General features: G+C 51.2%; 1 protein-coding gene and 1 long non-coding RNA gene across 2 annotated transcripts in view; one reads left to right on the top strand and one right to left on the bottom strand.

Annotated features, from left to right (window-relative positions):
• LOC144150107 (uncharacterized) overlaps nt 1–26,960 on the top strand; it is a 131,187-nt gene that overhangs the window by 80,253 nt on the left and 23,974 nt on the right. The gene's annotated exons all lie outside the window — the stretch shown is intronic.
• On the bottom strand, nt 3,891–25,753 carry LOC144149695 (putative sodium-dependent excitatory amino acid transporter glt-3). Its single transcript, XM_077681346.1, has 7 exons — nt 25,568–25,753; nt 21,411–21,473; nt 18,777–19,045; nt 16,828–17,344; nt 12,475–12,675; nt 7,370–7,524; nt 3,891–4,115 (listed from the first exon to the last, which is right to left on the bottom strand). The coding sequence occupies exons 1-7, from the start codon at nt 25,751–25,753 to the stop codon at nt 3,995–3,997; spliced, it is 1,512 nt and encodes a 503-aa protein (XP_077537472.1). The 3' UTR covers nt 3,891–3,994.

Genomic DNA, 26,960 nt, shown 5'->3' on the forward strand with positions numbered 1-26,960 from the left:
GGTTGGCGGTCAACCAGGGCCCTCACGTCCCCCCGAGGAACATCACCACCCCCCCGTTGTGTCGCGGCAGGCGACCGACGACAAGGGCCCGGCGCTGGAACGGGCGCGACGTACGCCGGCACACCATACCACGTCACGATCAAGGAGCGAGATCCACCCGCTTGAGCCAACGACTACCCCGGTACAGTGTACTGTAGCGCTGTAGCGGCTGTAGCATCGGTGAGCGGACGTTTATTCTCCCGATGACCCACGACGACACGCCTACACATGTGATTGGCTAACTCCAATCACATGAGTTGTTCAACAACGACATCTATTACACACTGTCAACACAGTGGCGCACCTAGTGCACACACGCTCCGAAGGAAGGCGCCACTGACCTACACCGCACCCCCTCATCATCCACCTGGCAGTTCTTTGGTCCCGCAGAGGTCTGCTACGCCATTCTTCGTTTGCGTGGAATTATCCGCGTGCAGTGGTGTAAATGATGGTGATTGTTATGTTCTTATGAATTTCATTTAATTTTTTAGAGAAGACAATAGGAACGTAAATGAAACGTACGGCGATAAATGTCAAATTATGTAATAATTATGGCCTTCATATGAATTCACCCTTGCTGTTGCAGAGATATCAGCTCGAAAAATTACGTGTGGGATTGCAAAGGCGTTATGTGCATTTTAATTGAAGCTGTGCGATTGATTGCCTATGGCAGGTATGTCGTGACTGTTGATTGATTGTAAGGTTTAACGATCCGATGCTACACCCGGGATGCGAGGCGCGCCGTAGTGGAGGGCTCCGGATTAATTTTGATCACCTGGGGATCTTTAACGTGTGCCGAAATCTGGACACACTATCGTTTTCGCTTTTCGCCTTCATCAGAAAAGCGGCCACCACGGCCGTGATCGAACCCGCGCCCTTGGACTCAACAGCGCAGCGCCTTAGCAACTGAGCCACCGCGGCGAGCGGCTTTCGAGTGATGAAGGCGAAAATGATAATGGTAATGATGATGATTCCCTTGAAGCATTTGGCACGCACCTACAAATAGTGTATTGGGCACGTCAAATGCCTTGTCGACTGCGCTAGGGGTTTTGTACCATCCGATGCTGACAACGCCCACTTTCTTTTTTTTTGCATCGTGGGGCATAGGTCGGCAAACTCACTCATGAGTGGACTCACACACACCCGACTCACCACTCACGAGTGAGTGGTGAGTGAGCCTCACCGTCGTTTTGACCTTGTGAGTGCGAGTGCGAGTGAGTGCGAGCGCCACTCACGGTGAGCCCCGTTCACCACTCGCGAGTGCGAGTTTCGCTCGCGGCGAGCCACGCTCAGCACTCGCGAGTGCGAGTGCCACTCGCGGCCGAGTGAAACTCACCACTCGTGAGTGCGAGTTCCACTCGCGGTGGGCCCCGCTCAGCACTCGCGAGTGCGAGTTCCATTCGCGGTGAGCCCACTCACCACACGCGAGTGTGTGTTGCACTCGCGGTGAGCCCCACTCCACTCGCGAGTGTGAGTTGCACTCGCGCTGAGCCCCACTCACCACTCATGACAAGGCGAGTGAACGCGCGCTTCTTGCGCGATGTGCGGGGCTTACCGGCTTACCGCGGTGAGCATCACTCGCTGTTGGCATTCGTCGCAGGAGCCGCGTGGTGTAGTAATTGCTGCTGGCGATATCCACTCGTACGCACAGCCACTAGTTAATGGAATGACTGCCTTTAGCTTCACGAATATGTGGCTACTGCCCTTTATAATTAAGGCACCGTGGAACCAACTCTCCAGTGAACTGTTGATCTAGGAATACGATTTGGATGGACGTCTGACGCCATAATACACTGATACTCTCACTGCCATGACTCATTGAGGGGCTGGTGCGCGCAATCTCGGTGAATGCTGTTTCTGGCTCGCAGCGTTTTGTGTTGGAATTAGTGTCGGTAACGTCGTCTCAAACAAAGCGATTGCACTTCACTACCGCTAAGCGCTGCGATGGACGCATTAGGAAGCACCGTGATCTAGTGCCGTAGTACTTGGTGTGAATAATTGGTCGGAGTACTGCAGCTGTCAATAGGCCGGCTGTTCTGAAGCGCAAATTGTTAGTGCCGGCATAAAACATGCGCGGCGCGGGCGCGAGCCGTTCGTACTGGTTCGCGAGTTCGTCTGGTTGGGAGCACTGTGGTGGAGTGTGTAGCTGGTTGGACCGCTCTGTCGTCTGCTAATGCGGTCCGCCGTGTGGATGCTCTCTGCGCTGCATTGGAACGCGGCGGGCCGTGGCGTGGCATCACGTGACCGATCGGACCGCGGACTCGGTCCGTCGTGTGGATCGGCCTTAACCAGAGGGTTACCTAAAACCCGGGCCGTGTGTTCGGCGGGCCGCTGGCCGTAAGCTTCGTGCTTTAATTCTCGTAATACAGGCTTTTCTTTCTGTTGGATCAAGTTGGTAGGAGTTAATGATTCTTTTGGGGCATGCCTCATAGCCAATGTGAAGCATACCTCTTAAAACACCCAATTTTTTCTGGCTTCACGTAACATAGTGGTGTCGATGTCAATAAGGCGGCATTAAGGGTCTCTGCAAAATGGAACGATTCATGTGGTTTACAATAAAGGTGAAGTTTAAACTCACGTGCTGTAAAAAAACAAAGTCAGTTGGAATGTGAATTAGCGGTGGTTGTGAGAGAGCGTGAGTGGGTGATGGGAGTGGAGAGTGCGTGTGAGTGGAGGAAGCGAGTGGTGATTGCAAGGGAGTGTGAGTGGCCATTGAAAGTGGTGAGTGCGAGTGCGAGGGTGTGTAGGCGGTGAATGCGAGTGATGGGGATGAGTGGTGAGCGTGAGTGAGTGCGAGTTGTGACGACGAGTGGTGAGCGTGAGCATTAGTGAGTGGGAGTGGTGAGGACGAGTAGCGAGCGTGAGCGGAAGGGAGTGCGAGTAGTGAATGTGGTGGGGTGAGTGTGAGCGCGAGTGAGAGCGAGTTGTGAGAGCGGATTGGTGAGCGTGAACGTGAGTGAGTGTGAGTGGTGGGGACGAGTGAAGACCGTGAGCGCGAGTGAGTGCGAGTCGCGCCATGGCCCATCGCCAACGACGATCACGCAAAAAAAAAAGGTATGTGCGGGGCGCAGCCAGCCTGCGCCCCGCTGCGTGTAAATAGTTCGTCGCATTATGAAAATACATCGCTTCATCGCTACATTGTTAGTGTCATCTGCCGCCACGTTATAATATACAGGGCTTCCTCGGTTATCAGTCCCGGATCGTCCGCGGACTGCCCGAGGCGCGATCCGGTGCTCGATTTTCCCATGTATTCCTATGGTACTTCCGGTTCGAACGCAGTCCTCGGACTGCCCGCGGATCGTCCAGGACTGCTAAATCGAGGAGGTCCACAGTATAGCCGGAAACACACTGCTGTTCTTACGTGTCACGGAGCGGACACTCCTGTCATTTACGGCTTTTTGTGCAGTTTCCAAGAAGAGAACCGTCGTTCTAGCTTTGCCTGCTCACTATCGGCAGTTTCCGTTGACGCCAAACTACTTTATAAGTAATAGCAGACTGTGTTCGCGTTTTTTGACATTTTTAGCGGCTGTCGCATTGGTGTAGCGAGCGGGTCACCCTCTCATTCTACCTACCGCACCTAGCCGACATAGAACCGAGGTTACAGCGATGATCTCGGTTCTACATTATTAGGAAGGAGGTTACTGTAAAATTAACACAGAAAGAAAGCCCATACATGAATATATAGCCGATGTCAGCGGTTGTGTAAACTTTATAGGGGAATATCACAAGAAAGCGGTCTCCTTTGGTATTATCAGACGATTCAAAATTTACCGGTTTATTACCGGGGTTATGGAATGCATAATCGGTAGCTGCTTTTTGCTAACGGAAAAATTATCACTTGGGGATATTTTTGTAGCTTGCATTACGCGCATTTTTTTTTTGTAATTTTTCCTTCATGTAGCCGCTTGGGCACCTGGAAGAACAAGCAGAAGCTGTCGGCAAGGAGCCGCCGTCGCTACTGAGCTTCCTCGGTGCCACACTCGTCGTCTTCTGACAGGTCGTCTTGGACAATGTCGTAGCAGACGACAGACGCCACGAAGATGTCGTAGGTGTTCGCCATCGTTGTCAGCCACGTGCTGCAAACACACAAAACACGCTGTTGTCACTATCGATGCCAACCAAAACGCACTGAAAGCCGGAGATATAATCTTAAAGGACCCTGCCCACACTTTTTCAATCTTTGTACATGTGAAATTATTTCGGAAAGTAGTCAACAAGTGCATCCAGCGCTTAGAACACGGGGCAACACAGTACTTCGGGTAAATATCACTGCTCCACGTTCATGGAATATCTTAGTAGCTTAAAAAAAGTATTTATCGCTGTTTTCTAGGCTCAGCGTTGTTTGCGAGTTCGAATGTCGTCATGTCATGTAGAAGAAAGTGGCAACAAAAGCAAGGCAGCAGCTGGAAGGCGTATCCGTTGCGACGAGCAAATCCCGCACTGCCACTCTGAGCTGGAGGTAACTGCAATCGAAGTGCTTCCCATGCACGAAGGAAAGAGAGCGGGCATTTAGCGGCAGTGTTGTAGGGTCTCTTTAACGATGCCATTCACTCCAAGCAGGTATACGTGATGGGAATAACTGAGTTCTTATTCAGTAGATGATGCACGGCCGTGAGCACTCTAGTTTCTTGAATAAAAGGATGGGTGTGTGTTGTGTTAGCGGGGACACACGTTCTTCCAGAACGTGACGACAGAAAAGAGGAGAGATGTTTTATGATGTTTAATCATTTACTCACTACATACTTAGATGTCATGACTCAACCTTGAAACAGTAATTAACCCCATATTATTTGCCAAACGAAGGTATTAATCCCGTTCTGTCCGTTTAATAGAAACAAATGACGCAGAAATTGAAAAAAAAAAAAGGCTTCGAACAGATTTATGTTACACTGTCGCGAAGCCGAGGTCTGTTGGTGTTGTCTGGTTATTTTGAGTTCTGTTCCCGCCGTCGGGGCTCTTCCTTCCAAGTGTTTTGTGTGAAACCGCTTCGGACGCGGCGATGCCCTGGCCCCCTTTTTTCTGAGAAACTCCTCCGGCGCTGACCGACCAGGAACACGGCTGTTCCTGACCGACCAGGAACACGGCGCTGACCGACCAGGAACTACCACGCCGCAGTGGCGTCTCCGACCCCCCGTTGCGTCTACGCGGGCCGCTCTGTTCTCCGAACCCCGGTCTCGTTCCAACAGCCGCCTGTCTTTTTCCCTTTCGAGTTTGTATACCTTTACTTTATTTTCAACAGTAATTCTTTTGCCAGAAACGGGCGCCTTCGAGTTTGAACTTTGTGTCTTCCGTGATTGGTTCCTTTTTCCTTTCAAAAATGTGGCTGATTGGAGCTAAGAAGCGTCTTGCCGATTGGTTGCAAAAAGCCTTGTTCCATTTGGTCCGCACGCTCCAGGATGCACTTTTCCCCCCAATACGTCCCCCACCGGACCGCTTGAAGCGAATATAACGCGGCTCCGCTGGCTATTGAGAGGGCGGCAGCTACACCAGCGGAGCCATTTGCTGGCGGTCGTCGGGGCCAGACGCCGGGAGCCCTTCGCCCGCCAACTATGTTTCGTTGAGTACTCTTGATTGCCTGTTTTCTCCTATTTTTATGTATCAGTTGTAGCGCTTTGCCTCTATGTTTTAAATATAAGTATCAATAATTAAACAAGTTAACATTTTGAACCTCTAAAACCTTCGAGTGCTTCATCGCCGGACTCATCCTTCAACAGTAGCGGTGTTGGAACAAATTACACCGTTACAACACAACCAATATTACTCCTTTCTTCATTCAAATGCCAGCCGAGTAATAAGAAGCCAGGTCGTTTTTTCTACACTGCCGCATAAAATCCATGTGACATTGACACATTGACGCACAGGTGTATTTTGTGCCAATGGCACCCGTTGTTAAAAATTGGCCCTCCCTCCACTTCAAATGTCGTCCAAAGGCGGTTGTTTTCTGCCCCCTTTCCCCCCGCCACGTAAATGCCTCTCTCCTTTTTCCCGCCCCACTTCGCACGCTCTTCCCTCCCGTTTCTCTATTTCCACGCTAAACATAGTGGAGGTCTGCTCAAATCAATTTTCCCGCGTTCAACTGCTCGCGCCATCTACTGGAACCTTTAGTTACTTTTGAATATGCAGCACTGCCACGAGGGGGCGCCGTGAGCGCTTTTTTAGGGGCGAAGCTCCTTAAGGCGTGGGTCTGTCCATCCTCGACGTATGTATGTAGCCACCTCTAGTTTAGTTCTTGGATTGTTTACTAGATGGCGTGGCTACTTCTAGTTTAGTTCTTGGATTGTTTACTAGATGGCGGTACTTGTATATGAGGAAAAGATGCGCTTGGATTGTTAACTAGATGGCGTGGCTACCTCTAGTTTAGTTCTTGGATTGTTTACTAGATGGCGGGGAGCGTTGTAATAAAATCCGTTCGCTGTTGGCGCGCGCTCGGAGTCGCCCGATGGATAAGGCTGCAGATGTGCGAGCCCGCGAGGCAGAAGCGCTCCGTGAAGCTGCGCGACGCCGCCGCCAAGATCCTGCCGTACGAGAGCGGGAGGCCGAAGCGTGTCGTCTGGCTGCGCGACGACGCCGCCAAGATCCCAGCGTTCGAGAACGAGAGGCCCAAGCGTCACGGCAACGGCGCGAGGACCCTGCCGTACGCGAAGCGGCACGGCTGCGGCGCGAGGAGGATCTCCAAAACGTCAGAGAACGGGAAGCGGCGAGAAAGCGCGCGTATCGGCAGGCAGACCCCGATGCAGTGAGAGCTCGTGAGGCGTCTGCAAAACGCATCAGGCGAGCTCAATCCCAAGGTGCCGACGCGCGGTTTAAGCGAGACTTTCTAGACGTTACGTTCGGACACAGATGTAGTGGGCGAACTTTCACTGAAGAGTCACGGTTTTACCGATGATTTCCCCTCAGGAGCTTCGCCCACTCATCATCATTCACCCCGTGGATATGCTGTGAATTTTTTTATATTTTGGGGACAAAGCGTTTTTACAGCGTGTTTTTTATTTGCTAACGAAAAAAAAAAACAAGCCGCAGTGGGGTTTAACTAAAAAAAAACAATTCAAATATTACGTATATATTGATGGCTTGCCTCAAACAAGCACTTTTTTTTTTCTTTTTTCTCCACAATATTGACAAGTGTGAACATTGCCACCATATTCATCAGTTCAGAATGCTCTGAGGCGTTCAAGAATTCCTTTAACTTTTAGCCTAGGCGGCTGAGTAAACTGGGACAGACTGACAGACAGACATCATGAGAAAGACTATCGTTTGTAATACATATGTACCGTAGAGGGGAAAATTAATTTAACTGTTCCCGTGAAGCCAAAAATGTTTTCATACGCACACGAGAGGCATCGTTGAGGCAACGAGCGGTTCCTCGAGGCCTGGCTTCCCTCCGAGTAGCAGGTTTACGATCGCTGGCATCGATCCTGCATCGGCCATGCTCACCACCAGGGCGTTCGCTCCCAATCCCATAAGGTCCATGAAACTCAGGGTCACCTGCATTCAAGCATGCGTTGTCGCACACAGAACGGCCACAGAACGAAACTACATATACGGCCCCCAGCTCACAAGCGCGTGGTGGGTTTACGTTTCACCGGATGCGGCTTCTGGGATGCTCGCTGCGCGGCGGACTCTTGAAACCGAACTTAGCCCGGCCGCTTGAGCGGCGAACAGCGGGAGAGGCGGGCAAACAGTCGCCATCCAAACCCCAACGAAGAAGCACCATTTGTATAACGTTGCGTTCCTTACATTAAATAGGTTGTTTAGCTCATCAAAAGTGCATATCTTGTGTTTATTCTTAACGTCATCTTCACGGACATACGTTGCTTCAGTCCCACTTCGACTATCGAACGAGCCATGGAGCCTCCTCACTTTATACCTTTATCACGGCTAGGTCTCACTACGGTGTGAAAGCTGCTCAATGTATGCGGTAACATAGTTAGATGTAAGATAACAATGTTTCAGGAAGCGATTATGGTTTTTGTCTCTGAGTTTTCCAATTTGTGCAAAAAGATTGCGTCACACAAAGCGCTGAATATATTATCTTACAACGTTACGGTCCACCTCTTTTACACGAAAATTACGGGGGATACGCAAAACTTTACAAGGATGTGAAGGCAAGAGCCTATCTGGACCATCTGTTAATCTCCTGGTGGAATTCTGCCTTACCTTTGCGGCTGCCCCGTCCCGACTTCACTAGCCACTTGAACGGCACCCTTTGAAGCTCGTTTCAAATGCTCTCCATGGCCAGTAGCATCATGTTTGCCCCGTCAGTACCTGGCGCCTCTCAAAGCGACTGGTATATCACTCCTGGAAGCGGCGTATACCCTACTCCGACGCAATGTTCCGGCGCCCTTTTTCAAGCACCTCCTCTGATCTTCCTCCAGCACCGCTGTTTTCCGTTCCCGGCGCGCGATCCCCGGCTCACTCTCCAATTTTACGGGCGTTCTGTGTACATAAACCTGATGTTTTGTACCACTCCCGTTGCAACCCGCCGCGGTGGATCAGTGGCTAAGGCGTCGTGCTGCTGAGCACGAGGACGCGGGTTCGATTCCCGGCCGCGGTGGCCGCTTTTCTGATGGAGGCGAAAAGCAAAAACGCCCGTGTGTTCGAGATTTCGGCGCACGTTAAAGATCTCCTGCAGGTGGTCAAACTTAATCCGGAGCACTCCATTACTGCGCGCATCATCGCCTGCGTTGCTCCGGCGCGTTAAACGCCACAATCAATCAATCAATCAATCAATCAATCAATCAATCAATCAATCAATCAATCAATCAATCAATCAATCAATCAATCAATCAATCAATCAATCAATCAATCAATCAAACATTGAGATCTGAGGCTTTCGCATTAAAAAGTCGTAGTGAGGCAAATGAAATTCTCAGGTGTACAGGCGGGCTGCAGCTCACCGACAGTGGAGAGCTTCTTGAAGTTCCCCACACCTGAGAAGGATAGCATTGCGGAATGAACGTAATTTAACCTCTAAAACTTTGTGTAACGAGCATTGACAAACGGCCGATAGGCTGCTGGCAAGGAGTAAAGACAGCCCGAGAGGTTACTTCCATGTCTTGCTGGCGCCGGAATGCCTCTCTAATCCTCTACCTCATAGATTCCGGTTGTATGACGGGCCAATTTCTCTTATATACGGTATTTTTATATGTTCACATATTCATAGATAATACAGCAAATCAGAATTGGAAATGTCGGACTCCTAGGAGAAACACTGAAAGAGAGGCCAGCATTTAAGATCACTAAGGATTGGTTGATTGTAGCATTTAACGCGCCGAAGCAACGCAGGCGATCAGGCGCGCAGTAATGGAGGGCTCCGGATTAATTTGTCCACCTGGGGATCTTTAACGTGCGCTGAAGTCTCGAACACACGGGCGTTTTTGCTTTTCGCCTCCTTCAGAAAAGCGGCCGCCGCGGCTGGAAATCGAACCCGCGTCCTTGCGCTCAGCAGCACAAAAGATCACTAAGGAAGGCAAAGGGGAAGAGAGAGAGATGAAACGTTTATTATTAGGAAAAAAGGAGGTGGCGCGATCGTCTTAGGGGTGGTGCCCTCCTTCCAGGGCCCCAGACTCTTCTGGTATTTCATATTCAAGTGCGTCTAACGTTTTTAATGAAATAAAGAAAACGGAGAAAGAAAACGTGCCTTCCGGGTGGGATCCCAACCCGCGACCTCCAGAATACTGATCTAGTTCGATACCAACTAAGCTACCGGGGAGGCTGTGCATCCCTTCACTTTCATGGGTACTTACGTTTAGGTAATTGTTTAGGTAAATCAGATTGCGGAAGGGCGGCTCCGTACTGGTTTTAGCATTCCGTCTGTTCCGTACGTTTCGTGTGTGCCGTGCGTACCGGGACCCGACTGCGCCTGCGCGTGCGGGCGCGGCGAAGTGGCCCGCACCCCACCCGAACGACTGCGTGTTTAAACTTATTTTTTTGACATGTGGAAGCACTGCGAAAGCTACATATATATCGCCAGACCGGAACGGCAGATGCGCCTTCCTCTTCTGCTTTGCGTTTGTGCATTTTTTTTATGTGGATGTCGAATGCGTTTATTGCTGAAACCGAAAAAAAAAAAAAAAAAGCGGGCCAATCCGCTACACCACTGTAGTGACGTAATTCCAGCGGTTGAAGAAAGCCTAGACTGAGAAAGAGAGAAAAATATTTTGAGCAAGTTTCTGAGTCATCTGATAGGCATAGAGCAGTAGTTTTTAGCTGAAGTGCTTCGTGACCTTTTATTCTAAATACTGGATGGATTTGTTGACTACCTTTTGTAAGCAATTAAGATATTGAATTTTGAAGGTACGTTGCGCTTGCTGTGAACACAAAGACTTGCACGAGAAAAAAAAAATAAAAAATAAACCTAGACTTTCACGAGAGGACAGCGCCGTCCTCTCGTGAAAGTCTAGGTTTTTTTCTCTTTTTTTTCTCTCGCGCAAGTCTTTGTGTTCACAGCAAGCGCAACGTACCTTCAAAATCATGTTACACCAACTAGCCCGACATCAAGCTTTATTGAAATAAAAGTTGAAAGAAGTGTTGCAGGGTCCCTTTAAGTACTGATCAAGCCGACATGTATCGATGGTACGGCCGGTACCATGAGTGCTGTTCCATTAGGCCAGGACGTTTTTCCAGCAATAGCAGGTCGCATTGGGAAGCTAGGAAAAGCTGCAATGGTTGAGAGCCCTGTTTTCCCCATGTGACGGCGCGGGGAAATTTCTCGGCCCACTTGCCTCCGTAGTTGCTTTGGCTACGTGAGCAGGTAGCTAATTAAAAAGTAGGTCTTCTTTATATCGTAGTACCAACATGTAAAACGCACAAATTTAAAAAAATGTGCCAACAAATCAAGTACCTGTTACGGCCTCTTTTGCAGTACCTCAGGAAGACCCCCATTCCTCTGCCCTCCGGACTGGCCCGTTAGTCCTTACACTTAAATTTACCTATTATGGCCATCACCTGCTTTCGACTCGTCCATCGAGTATTTTTTTGGAAATAGTGCGTTGCCCGATATTCTTTCACACATATTCTATCCAGCGTATACCTTGACCATCGCGCAGTCTTACATGTCCAGGCACGCCAGAAAGCGGCGAGGCGAGCCTCAGATCTCAATGTTTCATTGAACGATTGATTGGTTGATTGATTGATTGTAGTGTTTAACGCGCCGAAGCGACACAGGCGATGAGGCGCGCCGTAGTGGAGGGCTCCGAATTAATTTTGACCACCTGGGGATCTTTAGCGTGCGCCGGAATCTCGTACACACGGGTGTTTTTGCTTTTCGCCTCCATCATAAAAACGGCCGCCGCGGCCGGGAATCGAACCCGCGACCTCGTGCTCAGCAACGCAACGCCTTAGCCACTGAGCCACCGCGGCGGGTTATCATACCTAATCTCAGTATATAGATAACGCCGAGTGATAAATGCACTTCGATTTATAATTTATTGTTCTCAAATGTTATAAATGTCGGCATTTTGTTCACTTTCGTTCCTGCCTGCGCCTTTAAAAGTCTTTCCAGTTTAATAGTTAATCCGTGACAATAAGCTGTTTAGATCAGCTTTGACGGCCCACGCTGGTAATCATACTTGATTCTAAATTTTTTTTTAGCGCTATTGTGTCTTGTCCTCATTTTCTTGTTAGTTTCGAGCTGTTCACACACCTCGCTTTTTTTTTCACTTACATTTAAGTAGCCAAATCTATGCCAAATATGTACCGCATCATGAACAGTTTTGTTGCGCCTTTTTGCCTTTTTATTTCCTTTAGGTGTCGTTTTTGAAATGCTTATCAGTCGCTATGCGACACGGGGTATACACTTTGGTGCCTTTCTTGCGCCTCTTGTCTTGATTTTGTTGTTTTTTGCTACTTCTTCATTTTGCTTTGTACACTTGTTTATTGATTGCTTGATTGTAGGGTTTAGCGCGCTGACGCAACACAGGCGATGAGGCGCGCCGTAGTGGAGGGCTCCGGATTAATTTTGACCACCTGGGGATCTTTAACGTGTGCCGAAATCTCGTACACAAGGGCGTTTTCGCTTTTCGCCTCCATCAGAAAAGCGGCCACCGCGGCCGGGAATCGAACGCGGATCCTCGTGCTCTGCAGCACAACGCCTTAGCCACTGAGCCACCGCGGCGGGTTACACTGGTTTATCTTGTCTGCTTATTATTCCATTGTCTGTACCTATTATACCCACTCCGCTCTGTAACGCCCTACCCAAAATAAATAAATAAATAAATAAATAAATAAATAAATAAATAAATAAATAAATAAATAAATAAATAAATAAATAAATAAATAAATAAATAAATAAATAAATAAATAAATAAATAAATAAATCGTTATCAGCCACGATGGCGCTGGAAACAGAAGCATCTGCGCATCTGGAAACAGAAACGTTGGAACTTTTGGATATCTGGAAAATATTCTGGAATGACAGGCCCTCGCCGAGCTCACCCTGTGCACATAGGACAGGAACACGAGGGAGGCGGTGAGGTGCGCCACAGTTCCGGCGCGTCCCAGCACGACGCCCATGGGGGCCACTGTGCGCACTACGCGGGCGTCCACTCCCAACTTCATCTCCAGCACGGAGAGGCTCATGGGAAGGCTGGCCGCCAGGGATCCGGTGCCGCCACTCACCACGAGAGGCAGGTACGACTGCAGGAGCAGCGAAAACCAAGGGATGACGCTTGCATGCTACCCCGATAGGGGGAATGGTACCACAAATCAAAGCCGTTCCACTCAATGTGAAAGCTGTCGGAAGTGCGTAGCAGTGATTCGCCATAATGGCTGTGGCGCCTTTTTCCGCTCGCTGCTACCACCCGTCACGCTCTTTCCCTCCCTCTCTGACTCCTCTCTTGATGAATTAAACGGAGGTTTGTTCAATGCAATTCAATTTTCCCGCCCTCGCAGCTCTCGCGCGCCTTCTCCTGGGACAGCTCGCATCCTTTTCTTCGTATTTTGTTTCTTGTTCTGCCTGGAACAGCACGACGAATGGGCGTCCTGTTCTTTTTGCGCTTGCATTCATCTCGCACGTGCTGGAGCCTTCTGCGCCCTTTTGAACGCGTCGTTTCGTTTTACATCTCCGGAGGCCAGGTTTTGTATGCTGCGGCCGTGATTGCGGCGACTTCCGGGAAGCTGTGCACGGCTGGCAGCGTGCGGGCACGGGACCCAGTACAGGCCGAAGAGCTAGCCATAGCGCTGGCGCTCGCGAACCCAAACTGCACAACGATACTGAGCGACTCGAAAAGCGCGATTATGAACTTTGCCAAAAACAGCGTGTCTCCATGCGCGGCCAGGGTGTGCAGGACCCTCACACAAAGAGCAATGCCGGTGGTGCTTAAATGGTTCCCGGCGCACATGGGACCAATGGATACAGGAGAGAACCGCAACGAAGGGGCAGATCGGGCGGCGCGTGCGCTCACTAGTCGCAGCGCAGACCACACCCCCCAACCCGCGGAGGAAATCAACGACGAAGACAGGGAGCCAATTACCTCATACAAAGACGTGATGAGCTGGTACCGAGAAGGTAGGCGGAAGTACCCGCCGCCTCACAAACAGCTCACCAGGCAAGAGGCAACGATGCTACGGCAACTACAAACTCGCGCAATGTGGACACCTGTAATCGCAAAACATGTGTGCCCGGACTTATACACAAGCGACGTATGTGCGGTGTGCGGTGCCGATCGTGCCACTATGGCGCACATGTTATGGAACTGTGCAGTAGAAGACAGTGCTACGGACGTGCTACCGCCACGCCTAGCAAGTGCTGTAACACATACCGATCTTAACGCACAGCGGGAGGCTGTCCAGTTAGCGCTGGCGGCCCTCAAACGCCAGCAGCCGACGGCGCTGCCCCCTCACCGGGGCTCGGGCGCCTGTAGGTAAAGTGCAGGCCTTAATAAAGTTGTCTCTCTCTCTCTCTTTTTTTTTTAATGCAGGTCATTTCAGTAACTCACGATGTCACCCGCGTTGACGTCCGTAGTCGTAGTCCGCACCCCTCCCCCTACACTATATATAAAAAAAATACTATCCGGCGCCTGGTTTCGATCCCTCGACCCTGCGGGCGGAACGCGAGGTACATGGTGCTCTTCCCACTGCGCCACAAAACCGACACAGAATGAAAGGCTACGAACGCGCCTTATATCCTTGACTCATTCAAACTACGTCAAGAAGCTCCTGATACAACGCATTCACTACCACCAACTCCCCAAACACTAAACGTTAACGCAATACACCCACACCCTATGCGACGCATTTACTCGAGTCCCCCTCGCGGGGAGATGGGCCCAATTTTTCGCTTACTAGCGTAAAAACCAACCCAATGAGCATTCGTAACTAACTGTACGAGGGGACTGCCGGTTAATTACATACAGTTTTCCTCAAATGTACCTTTTCTTGGCGCTAAATAATTGGGACATGTATTACAAGTGCCAGCGGTTCCTGCAGTTTCGAACGGTTGTGCTTATTTAAACCTCTTGTTCAAGTGTCCTCTTAACTTTTGCGTTTGGCCGGCTTGCTGAATCGAGTGGCAAGCGGGCATGTTTTCGAAGCCTCTGTTTGGGTGCGTGACGCCAGCTGACCGCGGTAGCTACGTAGCGTTACGTCGGAAGAGCTACGGCGACAAGCCGGGCCCTTAAACTGTTCTACAGCGCGGTAAGTAACGATAAACGGACAGAGGTGACGTGGAAATGCGCCGACTTACACATAAGGTGTATTGCGAAATACACATTTTATTTCGGATGGCGTGCGGGTCAGCGCGAATGATTATGAAAAAGGCGAGCACTGCTCATAATGAAAAGCCACTCTTCATCTTTCGGCAAAACGATGAAGACAAAATTTGGAGGGCGCTTAAGACTCGCTTTTAATCGTTTAACGCGACAGCGTTATCAGCCCCCCTTCGCGGGGCATAAGAACTTTCCGAGTGGTGAAAACTTTCCGCTCTATGCTTCTGCGGGCATAACATTTTTGTAATTACATGTTTTACGTGCAGGAACAGTGCAACCTGTAATAACCGGGGAACCGTTCTTCCGCATTAGAAATGCGGCAGAGGTATGAGACTAACCCGAGGATCTGCTCCTTTCGTTGCAAATGTCGACGAAAGACGATAGTCGACTGGCGCCCCAGCTCCCTGCCGAGCTTAAAAATATCCGCAGTGCTCTTCCTTTCCTTTTTCTTTTCCCGCAAACCATAACCACCATCACCACCTCCCTTCTCTTTCCAGCTCACATCTCACGCTGTTCCTTTCCCGTCTCGTCTCTCCCAAGATGAACACGCTGAAGGTTTGCTCAAGTCAATTTAAATTTACCGTGTTCCAAGCTTCCTCAAGTAGGGTGCCTCGATGCCAGCGCTGCCGTGCAGCCGAGACGTGCGTGAATCGAGGTACCCTACTACAACGTTTACAGAACCACGTTGTCCTACTCCACGAGCGTTCCAAGCGGTACGTGGAACCTATCTAGCTGAACATTTCGCTGCTGTTGCCGTTTGATTTCTTAAGTACCGCCAGGAGCTATAGTAGCGCGGGCAACACCAGACGACGGTTTTCTGCTGTTTATGTAGTTTTCATTTGCTATAAGAAAAACCAGACATCCATAAATTTGTTATAAAGGAACACTGCCAATATCACTCATGTATTGATTTCTCTCTTAATGTCTTGTTTTCGTTCAAAAACGCAACACGTTGACAAGTATGAACATTGACACCGAACTTCACGTTTAGATTCGGCTGTCGGTATATAATATTGCGCTGTTTCTGTTTCACTTTGGCCGGGTTGCTGAATTGAGTCACAGACAGACAGACAGACAGACAGACAGACAGACAGACAGACAGACAGACAGACAGACAGACAGACAGACAGACAGACAGACAGACAGACAGACAGAACAAAATTTCTGCGTTTAAGTAGCCCAAGAAAGACTATCGTCTTTCGTCTTTAAAACTCTTCCGCGTTATATATCACTACGTTGCAGTTGCCGCCCGTAGTGTTAACGCATATGGAGGCTACAGTTTGGGGAGATCTGCATTATCTCTCGCTCCTATCATATTGACAAGTATAGGGTTTGAAAGCTGACTCCAACTTAGGTATTGCAACGACCGGTGCCTTCTTACACTTCCCAAAATTTTAAAGCAGGTTTTGCCATCTTATAAACGTGTGTGCCGAGAAGCGGTTGCGCCACATACTTTTGGTAAGTGTTGAAAAAATAATTATCGCATAAAGCCCAATATTGATGCGAGTGCATTTTAGGAAGTTCAACCTCACGTGATCAGGATGGACATAGGTGACGGGTAAAAAGCGCGAAGGCTCATGGGCGCGAATTTTCTGCTCCCGCCGCTTGCGTTTCGAGAGCTCTCCCGGTCCACCGTACGCCGGCGGCTTTCACGCGCGTCTGTGCATGTTGTTTATCTGTTTCCACCGAAAAAAAAAAACAACGCTCATGCATCGCGTATTCAATGAATAAAAACGATTAATCCTGCTAGGGGCTTTCTCTGAAAGGTAAGCACTCTGTGACAAATAGACAACGCGCACACACGCGCGTGAAAGCCGCCGGCGTGCGGGAGAGCTCTTGAACCGAAAGCGGCCGGAGCAGACGACGTACCCATGAGCCTTTGCACTTTTCACCGATCACCTATTGGCGGTGAGATGTTTGAGTGGCGCCCTCTGGCTCTGACGTCGGCTTAGGCATAGAGTTTCTCACTAGAAACTCTATGGGCTTAGGGACTCGCGCAGCTGTCGTCTGCTACGCTCCGCTTGTGAGGGGCAGCAATGCCTGCGCTAGAAATCGCCCGCTTTGATGGAGGGAGTAGGCGCACCTTCCGAAGGAATCGCGGCAGGGCCCGATGCCAGCGTTGCACCAGCATCCACTGGATGAGAGGGAGGACCACGAAAGTGTGCACCATCACGCTCACGAGCACGTTCAGCGTGAACGTGACGAGCAGCGAGAGGCTGCCGGCCGAGCGAAGCGTGTTCGCCGACGTGACCACGTTCGTTGCCGTGAGCGAGAGCAGGGCCAGGGGCGTAAACCACGAGAGCAGCTTTCCCATTGCCGTGACGCCGTTGCTGAGGTTGATGAAGAAGTTCAGCAGCACGTTGCGGTCGTCGGCGTTGTGGGCCAGGACGAAGCCCAGCGCGGCGGAGAAGGACAGCAGACCCAGGCCGTTGAGCCAGCGGAGGGCCACGTTGTGCTCTTCCAGCCAGTGGGCCCGCTCGTTGTGCGGCGGGTCGCAGCGCTGCCGCATCGTGTTCTGCCCCTCGCCTGACTCGGGAGACGGCAGGCCTGAGGCCCACGCCTTTGCTGACACGTCCATGATGTTCGCGGGGAAGAGGCCCCTGGACGAAGCGAGAACGTGGCTTGCATGCTGTCCAGTTTACAAGTTCCCGGGGCCTTAATTTGCACCGAACGGGTCGTTCGCGTAAAAATCAGCGCGCCAACATTTGCAAAGCGAGAGTTGCCTAACAGGGAGGGATACAAGAAAAGCAAACTAAATTCGAAGTCGGTATTAGGGTATATGAAAGATTTCGTGAACCTTTAGTCATTGTCTTGCTTTTTTTTTTGCAGCGGTGGCAGTCGCGAGATGTACACATTTTAACAGTGGAGCAGTTTATGGCTTGGGCTTCGCGGATCTTTTTGTCTGCTTACTAATATGGGTGTACGAAAACACAGTCCCGAATCTGATGCAAAACGGCGAGGTGTTCGTGTGTGTGCGCTCGTATGTCTTTGAAGCTTAAGGCGTTAGATAGCACGAGTCACTCGTACGTGAGCGTTTGTTACTTTGCCGGCTTGCTTTCATGTGTTTGTCTCCGCACTCCGGACACCAAGGACCTAGGAAATTTCCAAGTGTGCAGTACGTTTGAAGATCGTGCCTCAAGGTGCCACGAACGCGAATGCATACGCCTACTCAATGAATTCGGACCATGTACATTAAGAATAAATGACGCCGAAGAACGGTGAGTCGCAGCTCGACTGCCTCCAGTCGTCCATTCCGTTAAAAATTCTGTACTACCTCACAAAAAAGCTAAAAAACAGAGCACTGCAAACATGGCGCCCGTGTTCATGCTTTTGTCACGTTTCGGTGCACTGTTGATTCGATAAACATCCCCCGTTGTACAAGACAAAACTCCCGAAATCATGCCGGGATTACGGGCAGCTACCGTATTTTCACGATTATAATGCGCACCCTTTTTAGCTACAAGGTCGCCATTATATTTTCATGCGCGTTACAATCGGGCTCACAACCTAAATAGGCTTTAAAGCGGCCAGAAGCATTGCCATATGGAACGGACATGAAGTCCCCCCGAAATCCAACTCAATTCAATAAAACAAATCAGCCAACACCACGTGAGTGAATTTCGGAGCTCTAATTGCTGAATGACATGCCGCATACCTTGGTCAGCTATTGCACATTTGTTTCTGCTGCTGCAATTAGCCCGTCACGCCTAGAATTATGAAGATCAAGGCACTTTAAATGCCAAACAACTTCAATGTTCCCCGCTATAACTTCATTTCCAGCAGCAGCTGGATAAGAAGTCCTATGAAGCACAATCATGTTTGGATTCCATAGCTGCATACGCCAAATAAAAGCTCCTTGTTCCAGGTACGTGGTGTCATGTCTTTTTCATCTGTGCAATAGTGAGTGTCATTATTATTCTTTTTTCGAATTTTCCTGTGCGAACATGGCTGCGCGTTACAAATGGGGGCACGTTAGAATCGCGCGAATACGGTATAACTTGGCAGACGGTGGTACCTGCTGGTGATACCCACCTAATCATGTCCATGAGCAGGTCCGTAGTAGTGACTGCGGAGAAGTTGAGCGGCATCTCAGCGGCGTGCAGGAGGGACGATGCCGTCTCGTTGCGGACCATGGAGAGCAGCGCAGTGGTCATCACGGCGACAATGGCGGCGCTGGCGTCGCTGAGTAGCCAGTAGAAGAGCACGCAGCGGAGCAGCTTGCCGCCGGTGCGGTACGAGGTGCTTCCTATGGCGCCCACCACGCACGACACCGTGAGCGGAAGGAACAACATGGTCAGCATCTGCAAACGCGCATGCGCACCTCACTTGGGTCGTGGTTCCGTTGTAGTGTACTAGAACACTGGCTCTCAACCGTGAAAGTGCTGGGGACCACTTGTGGGGCTTCAAAGGTGATACGGGACCATCCCCCAAGATGAATGCTGTTGATACGTGTTAGAACGTCAAACAACTAGTGCTTGCAGGGGATGTCAGACAAATATATTCACTGCCCGCCTCTGACTATTATGCGGATGTGTGTCGTACTGTCGAACAATTCCCTCTTGCACCAGGAAGTCGCCGAAACAGGGACGTACTACTTGCCTGTCTGTCTGTTTGGCTTTCCAGCAATGTTGGCGTGTCGTGGTAAAAGCCGACGTTAAAACATGCGTTGCCAGGGAAAGTTGAACGTACATTTAATGCAGAAAAATCGAATTTTTTGCATTGGGAGCGAGGTTTGGCAGAAAGGAGAAACAAGTTGGGGACAGAGAGCTTCCGGGAGGGCTTTGCGGACACCTGGAATGCCCTTGCGGACCCATAGAGGTCCGCGGAACCTTCGTAAGAACCACTGTATACTAAGAGATAAAAGTGCGTCATGCGGGGCAGGTTTGGGGGGGGGGGGGGGTTCCATCTTGCGATGCCTTCAGATTTGCCGAAAAGGGAGAAGGAAGGGAACCATTTACCATCCCGCTTCGTAAAAAAAAAAAACACAGAGAAAAGTGCGAAAGGTAAAACTAAAAATGCGACCTTCATTGAAAGTGCGTCCAATCGATCGTGAAACCTTTAAAACTCTAATGGCAAACGGAGAACGAACCGATTTTTCGCGCACCAAGTTAACGCACCTACGTACGATCTAAACGTATACTCATACATGGTTCATGAAGATAAAGGTATACTATTGTCTTGCGTATTCGTAATCAATGCGTGTATTGCGTTTTCTATAGAAAACGCAATAGAAAAGAAACGTCAAACCTTCAAAACCCTAATCGTAAACGGAGAACGAACCGATTTTTCGCGCACCAAGTTAACGCACCTACGTACGATCTAAACGTATACTCATACATGGCTCATGAGATAAAGGTATACTATTGTCTTGCGTATTCGTGATCAGTGCGTGTATTGTGTTTTCTATAGAAAACGCAATAGAAAAGAAACGTCAAACCTTCAAAACCGTAATCGCAAACGGAGAACGAACCGATTTTTCGCGCACCAAGTTAACGCACCTACGTACGATCTAAACGTATACTCATACATGGCTCATGAGATAAAGGTATACTATTGTCTTGCTTATTCGTGATCAATGCGTGTATTGCGTTTTCTATAGAAAACGCAATAGAAAAGAAACGCTTCTATAGAAGCGTTTCCTTTTAACGGTTTCCAAGTAACCATTTCGACACCACGGAAGCCGTTTTCACGCGCACGTCTTGCGTGCAGAGATCTTATCAGTGTTCTTTAGTCGGCCAACCGGTCTAAGAAGAATGCATTAGTTTTTTTTTTTTTTTGACAGGACGCCATCGGACCCACTAAGAAAGCTTTCGCTCAAAAACAGCTCCGGTACGTTTGACTCGACCTGACAAAGAGAAAAACAAAAGGTGATTGGCAGTTTTACTGGAGATATCCGAAATCTTTCCCGAAAAGATATCCGAAACCCGAACTCTTTCCTAAAACAATTATAGGGAAATGGGCCGCCAAGAGAGCCTCATCCTTTCTTCGAGACCCCTTTACTCGTCCTAATTAAATACTTCATCGTGGAGTTGTAAACATTACAGAATTACTGTCTGCTGTCACTACATGGGATTCCACGGAAACTGTTACATTACAGAAATCCGTTGCGGTGCTTCTTCTGTCGAAATTTTCGCAATAACTGGAAGAGTTTCTTTGACGGTAAAAAATTTGAAAATCACCGAAAATGCACTCATACAGTTACAAAGGACAGCTGCACCCTTTTCAAAAACTTTGAAGTTGAAAAAAAAGTTTGTCCTTCGAAGTAAAAAGGCAAGGTCGCCATCCCGAACTGCGAAAGTGGATGTCCAACGAAGCTGTTGTGTACACCACTACACATGGTGATGGAGGAGGGTATGAAATGTTCGTCGTCGTATCGGCGGGCTTGTTGCATGCGCTCGACTTCTCTGGCGGAAGATGCTGGGTCCTGTTTATTCTGATTTTGTTTAACAACGAAGTTTCTAAAAAAAGCTGTAAAGCTTTCCTTTTTATCCGTACGGCTACATTTCCGGTGGATGACGAAATTTTCGCTTCACGTTCTGCTGAAGAGATAGCCAATGTCTGAACAGCGATTGTTACTGGAAAACTACTCGTGAAACGTGACAGATTGCACTTTTGTTGCGGGCATGCAGAGCATTGAAACGCGGCGAAGTCTTTCTGAGCGTATACCCTAGTGTAGGCCTCGCCTGGAAATGCCAGGTACATCTGCTGCCGGGGACTGAGTCCGAGGCCCTGCACGTACAGCCCCAAGGTGGCTCCCAAAACCACTGCTGAGGCCACCATGCATGGTTCCCAGTAGCGAGCGGTCCACTTTCTCCGTGAAGTATGGTCGGTTGACTCCGTAAACTCCATTGCTGTCGCTTCTTCTTTTCGATCTTCTTCTTCTTCTTCTTCTTCTTCTTCTTCTTCTTCTTCCTTTTTTGCTGCTGCTCTTTAGCACCGGCCCATACCACCTTGGGACAGAGATTGACCCCTGTGCACGGTTTTTTAAGGTCAGCGAGAGTGGGGCGATGTTAGCAACGGAAGCGTTCACCTGAAGTTTGAGACAAACAATAAAAGGCAAGATAAATATAAACTCTTCTAAAAATTGGCTGGTGATTACGATACTCTCTAATGCGATATTTGGGCGCAGCAGCAGTGCGCTGAGGCAGCACTCACTCGTGCGTTCTCTCGACGGTAGCGATGATGAGCCCCTGCGTCGGCGTCGCGAAGTGCGTTTCAGGAAGGCACCGCGAACTGCGTCTTAAGCGAGCGCATATCATAGTCCCGCGCACGCCCCCCTCACGTTTTCGCCAAGCGTCGCGCCATCGAGTCCCTCGTGCGGGCACAGCATACTGCCCCCTCCCCTCCCCCAGCGCACACTTTCGGAGAGCGATCGCTCGCACCGCCACGGCGAACCGCCCTCCCCTCCCAATTTCGCGACACTCTCCTTCTTTGCTTTCTTTCATGGTTCGCTTTTAAATGCAGAGCATTTCAGTAACTCACGATGTCACCCGCGTTGACGTCCGTCGTAGTCCACACCGTCGTTGTCCGCACCCCTCCCCCTACACTATATAAAAAAAATACTATCCGGCGCCTGGTTTCGATCCCTCGACCCTGCGGGCGGAACGCAATGTACATGGTGCTCTACCCACTGCGCCACAAAGCCCACACAGAATGGGAGGCTACGAACGCGCCTTATATCCTTGACTCATTCAAACTACGTCAAGAAGCTGCTGATACAACGCATTCACTACCACCAACTACCCAAACACTAAACGTTAACGCAATACACCCACCCCCTATGCGACGCATTTACTCGAGTCCCCCTCGCGGGGAGATGGGCCCAATTTTTTTATTTCACTCGTCGGTCTTGCCATCGTTCGCTCGGTCACGACGACGGCGACGCGGCTCAGCCCAGAGACGACCGCCGAAGGGCTGCGCCTTAACACGCGGTTGAAAAGCACGCATCCCGCCGACTGACGACGACGACGGTTGAACGTGAAGCGTTTTCGTGATGGATTCTCTGGTTGGACAATCCCACGCTGCGAGTATGTGCTACTCTGGAGGTACACACCATGACTTTTCTAGAATATCCACAGCAACTCTCGGGTGTGCATTCCGTAGGCCTAACGCTTGACTTTGGGGTGTACTGCGGGAATCGGTACTTGCTGCTTTGCATTTGCTTCGACCATGCCGAAATGGAGCAATCGGATAGAAGCCGGCTTCATAACGTGACGGACCCAGGTTCGATTCCGGCCACGGGAAGCGTTTTAAGTGAAGAAAACTTTAGGGGTTCGCCTTGTCGTCGTAGTTAACCCCACGGCGTACCGTCGTCACGGCGTCCCACACAATTGCTTCGAAAAACAATCGGTTTATATAGTCATAACCGCCCGAAATTCATGAACCGCTGGCGCTGGTTTAGAGCAAAAAAAAAAAAAAAAAAACTGCAGGTCCCTAGGCGCGCCGTTGTGGAGGGTTCCGGATTAATTTTTACCACCTGGGGATCTTTAACGAGCGCCAAAATCTCGAACCTTTTTGCTTTCTGGCTCCATCAGCCGAATTAATTTTTTGCTTTTCGCCTCCATCAGAAAAGCGGCCGCCGCTTCCGTCGGAGGGGAGGCCGAGAAAATCGTGCTTCGAACAACAGACGGTACAGAAGTCCCGCACGTTAAGGGCCTCAGAGTCTTGGGTATGCACCTAGACTCTGGGGGCGACAATCACACGGCCCTGGAACGGCTCCTGACGAAGATTGGGGTGGCCACCCGTCTCGTCAAACAGGTATCCACGAAGCACAGCGGCATGCGGGAGGCAAACCTCCTACGCCTCCTGCAGTCGTTTGTGCTGAGCCACGTCGCGTACGTAGGAGCCTTCCACGCGTGGCGGAGACACGAAAGAGACAAGATCAATGCGGCGATCAGGAGCTCCTACAAGGCGGCGCTGGGACTGCTGCAATGTACCAGTAACGCGGCCCTGGCAAAGTTGGGCATACATAACTCCCTGGAGGAAATCGGGGAGGCCCAACGGGCGGCGCAGATTGCCCGCCTCGGAACGACCGCGACGGGAAGAATGATACTGCAGAGCGTCGGGGCGAGTCCAACGACGACCGGGGAAGATCGCGAGGACCTGCCCGCAGAGCTAGCAAGATCACTGAGGGTGCCGCCGCTCCCGCGGAACGTGCATCCGGAACGAAACAAAGAGAGAAGACTCGCGAGGGCGAGAGCCCTGGCGGAGGCGCACAAGACCAGCGGGCGGCCTACGTCGACGCGGCGGCGTACGGCGGTAAGCCGGGACGCTACGCAATCGTGGCGGTCAGGGCGTCCGACGGGGAGATGGTGGTAGCCGGCAGCGCCCGGGCGGCCACGAGCGAACAGGCAGAAGAGGCAGCCATAGCGCTGGCGCTAAGAAACTGCCCAGAGATGACTACAATACTCAGCGACTCCCGAGCCGCCGTGGCAGGCTACAGCCGCGGTCGCGTCGGAAGACCGGCTGCGAGAATCCTCCCGAGAGGAAAGGAGACCGTAACAACGCTGAGGTGGTTCCCGGCCCACGTCGGAGCCCTCCCCGGCGGTACGCCCAACCGCAACGAGGGCGCGGACGCCGTCGCGCGAGAAATCGTGCACCGCGCGACGCCCCCCCGTGCCCAAGCCCTGCGGACGGAAGACAACATGGAGCCCCTAGCCGGCTACAGTGAGATACTGGCGTGGTACAAGGAGGGACGCCGCGAGCTTCCCGGCCCTCATCGGGGGCTGGGGAGGCACGAGGGCGTGCTCTTCAGACAGCTACAAGTCGGGACAGTGTTGACGCCGGCACTGGCCCGGCACATGTGCTCGGACATTCCCGGCGACGGTGTGTGCTGTGTGTGCGGGGTGGAACTGGCCACCCTGGCCCACATACTTTGGAACTGTGACGAACCTGTGCGGGGTGTGCGGGGCCCCGGCCCGCTACCACCGGACATCGAGAAGTGCATCCGCTCGACGGATGAGGGCGACCAACTATACGCGATCCAGCGGCTCGAGGAAGCCCTGGGCCGGCAGAAGCGAACGGGAGACCCTCCTGCTGGGGGAGCGCTCCCTAGTAGCCGAAGCCAAGGCCTGGGTACCCCTTGAGGCCCAGGGTAGGCGGGGGCGGTGAAGCCCTGCGTGGTGAATCCCGCCCCCTCGCAGGATTTATTAATAAAGGTCATTTTCTCTCTCTCTCTCCGGGAATCGAACCCGCGTCCTCGGACCATAGTACTCAAATGAGCTCACTTCTGCATATAGGTGTATGGGGGAAGGGACTGGACTGGAAATGACTTTATTTTAACAAAACCTGCAGTGGGCTTGGGTCTGTTATGACCCCCGCCCCGACGTGGCCCACCGTCGCATCTTCTTTGCGGCCCTACTAAGCGCTAGCCCCTTTGCGGAGCCCGTGCCTTTCGAGCGCAATGAAGACCTGCTGGATGGCCCATGCTTGATTCGTCTTGTTGGTTGACTCAATGGCTCTTTAGAGTTCCGCCGGGTATTCTTCGAAACTTGCGCTGTCTGGGTCGGAGGAACAATCCCACATGACGTGCCACCGGTTGGCCGGCCCTTTCTTACACACGCTGCATTGGGCATTGGGGTATTCGTCGGGATACATGTGGTGTAGCGCTGCCGGTGACGTGACCGACGCCGTCTGTAGCCTTCTGAGATACGTTGCCTCTTCGCGACCCAGTGCCCGGTCGGGCGGCGGATGCGCTCTTCTCATCAGCCGCATGTTCTTGAGTGCTTCGCCGTAACCCCTGGGTCTGCCTTTAGTCTCCACACACCATGCCCAATCGGGACGCCTCCCCACACTGGTGCTCGGTGTGTTATTGCGCGCGCCACCCTGTGGGCCGTCTCGTTGTGGTACGCTGTGTACGCTGAGCATTCGCCCGCGTGCGCCGGGATCCATCTGATTTCTACTCTTATTTCTTCTTGAACACCCGTTTTCTCGATGATCTTGGCTGCCTTGCCGCTCACTCGGCCACTCGCCAGGTTGCGGACGGCCTCTTGCGAGTCGCTCAGGTCCATTTCGCAAGTGGCTTCGAACATCGCCAGGGCTATGGCGATCTCTTCTGCCTCGGTGGCGTTCTCGCACTTTGCGCTCGCTGACTTGGCCACCCTTCCCGTTCTTGCGTTTACGGTTACCATCACATACCTGCTAGGCCATAGTCTGCCGCATCAACGTACCGTGTTCGCGGGTCGTTACTGTACTGCTCGATTATGTAGTTTGCCCTTAATCGTCTTCGTTCTTGATTGCGTTCTGGGTGCATGTTCTTTGGAATGGGACTCACCCGCACGTTCTCCCGCACCTTTTCGTCTAGGTCTTGGAGTTGTCTCCCCGTAATCTAGTAGCCGTAGCCCAAGGTATCGAGGATGGCTCTACCCGTCTTGGTCGCTGCCAGTCGTTCTCGTTGTGCTTCTAGCTGGGCCTCGATGAGCTCATCCACGGTGTTGTGGACGCCCAGTTGCAGCAGTCGTTCGGTGTTCGTCGATTCGTTCAGACCTAGTGCCCGTCTATACATTCTTCGGATCATAATGTCTATCTTGGCCTTGTCGGTCTGCGTCCACTTGTGGTACGCCGCCGTGTATGCCACGTGGCTGATCGCGAAAGACTGCACCAGTCTCGCGAGTCCCTCTTCGCGCATGCCCGTCTTTTTGGTCGATACGCGCTACAGCAGCCGCAGGGTACTTGCCGTTTTGGTCGCTAGTTTCTTCATCAGGTTCTCCTAGTTACCGTTGCGGTTGTTACCGTTGCCGTTGATAAGCATGCCCAGCACCCTGATCTCCGGCACTTCAGGGATTCGCTGGCCTGTCGCCTATCTTTGTGATCAGCTCCAGGAGATCGCACTCCCTTGGAGGCAGCGGCTGCCGACCCACCTTGCGAGGCGAGTATACCAGGAGCTCTGACTTGGACGGCGAACCCTGCAGACCCGTTCCGTCCAACCGGTCTTCGATGGCCGAGATCGCCTTCTGCAGCCTTCTCTCGATACCTGCGTCTGCGCCAGCGGCCGTCCATAGGGTGATGTCGTCTGCATAAGTAGTGTGTCGAGCACCTTCGACGCTCGACACCGCTTCGGCGACTCGGATCATGGCAACATTAAAGAGCGGCGGTGAGATCCCTGACACTTGAGGCGTGCCCGCGCTGCCTATGTCTCGCTCTGGTAAATCTATCTCTCCCGCATGCAGCTCGATCTTGCGGCGCGACAGGAAGTCCTTGATGTATTTTTTTGTAACT

Source organism: Haemaphysalis longicornis, unplaced genomic scaffold (genome assembly GCF_048455015.1).
Source record: "Haemaphysalis longicornis isolate Haplotype H1 unplaced genomic scaffold, Haemaphysalis longicornis Haplotype H1 scaffold_8, whole genome shotgun sequence".
Taxonomy (NCBI): domain Eukaryota; kingdom Metazoa; phylum Arthropoda; class Arachnida; order Ixodida; family Ixodidae; genus Haemaphysalis; species Haemaphysalis longicornis.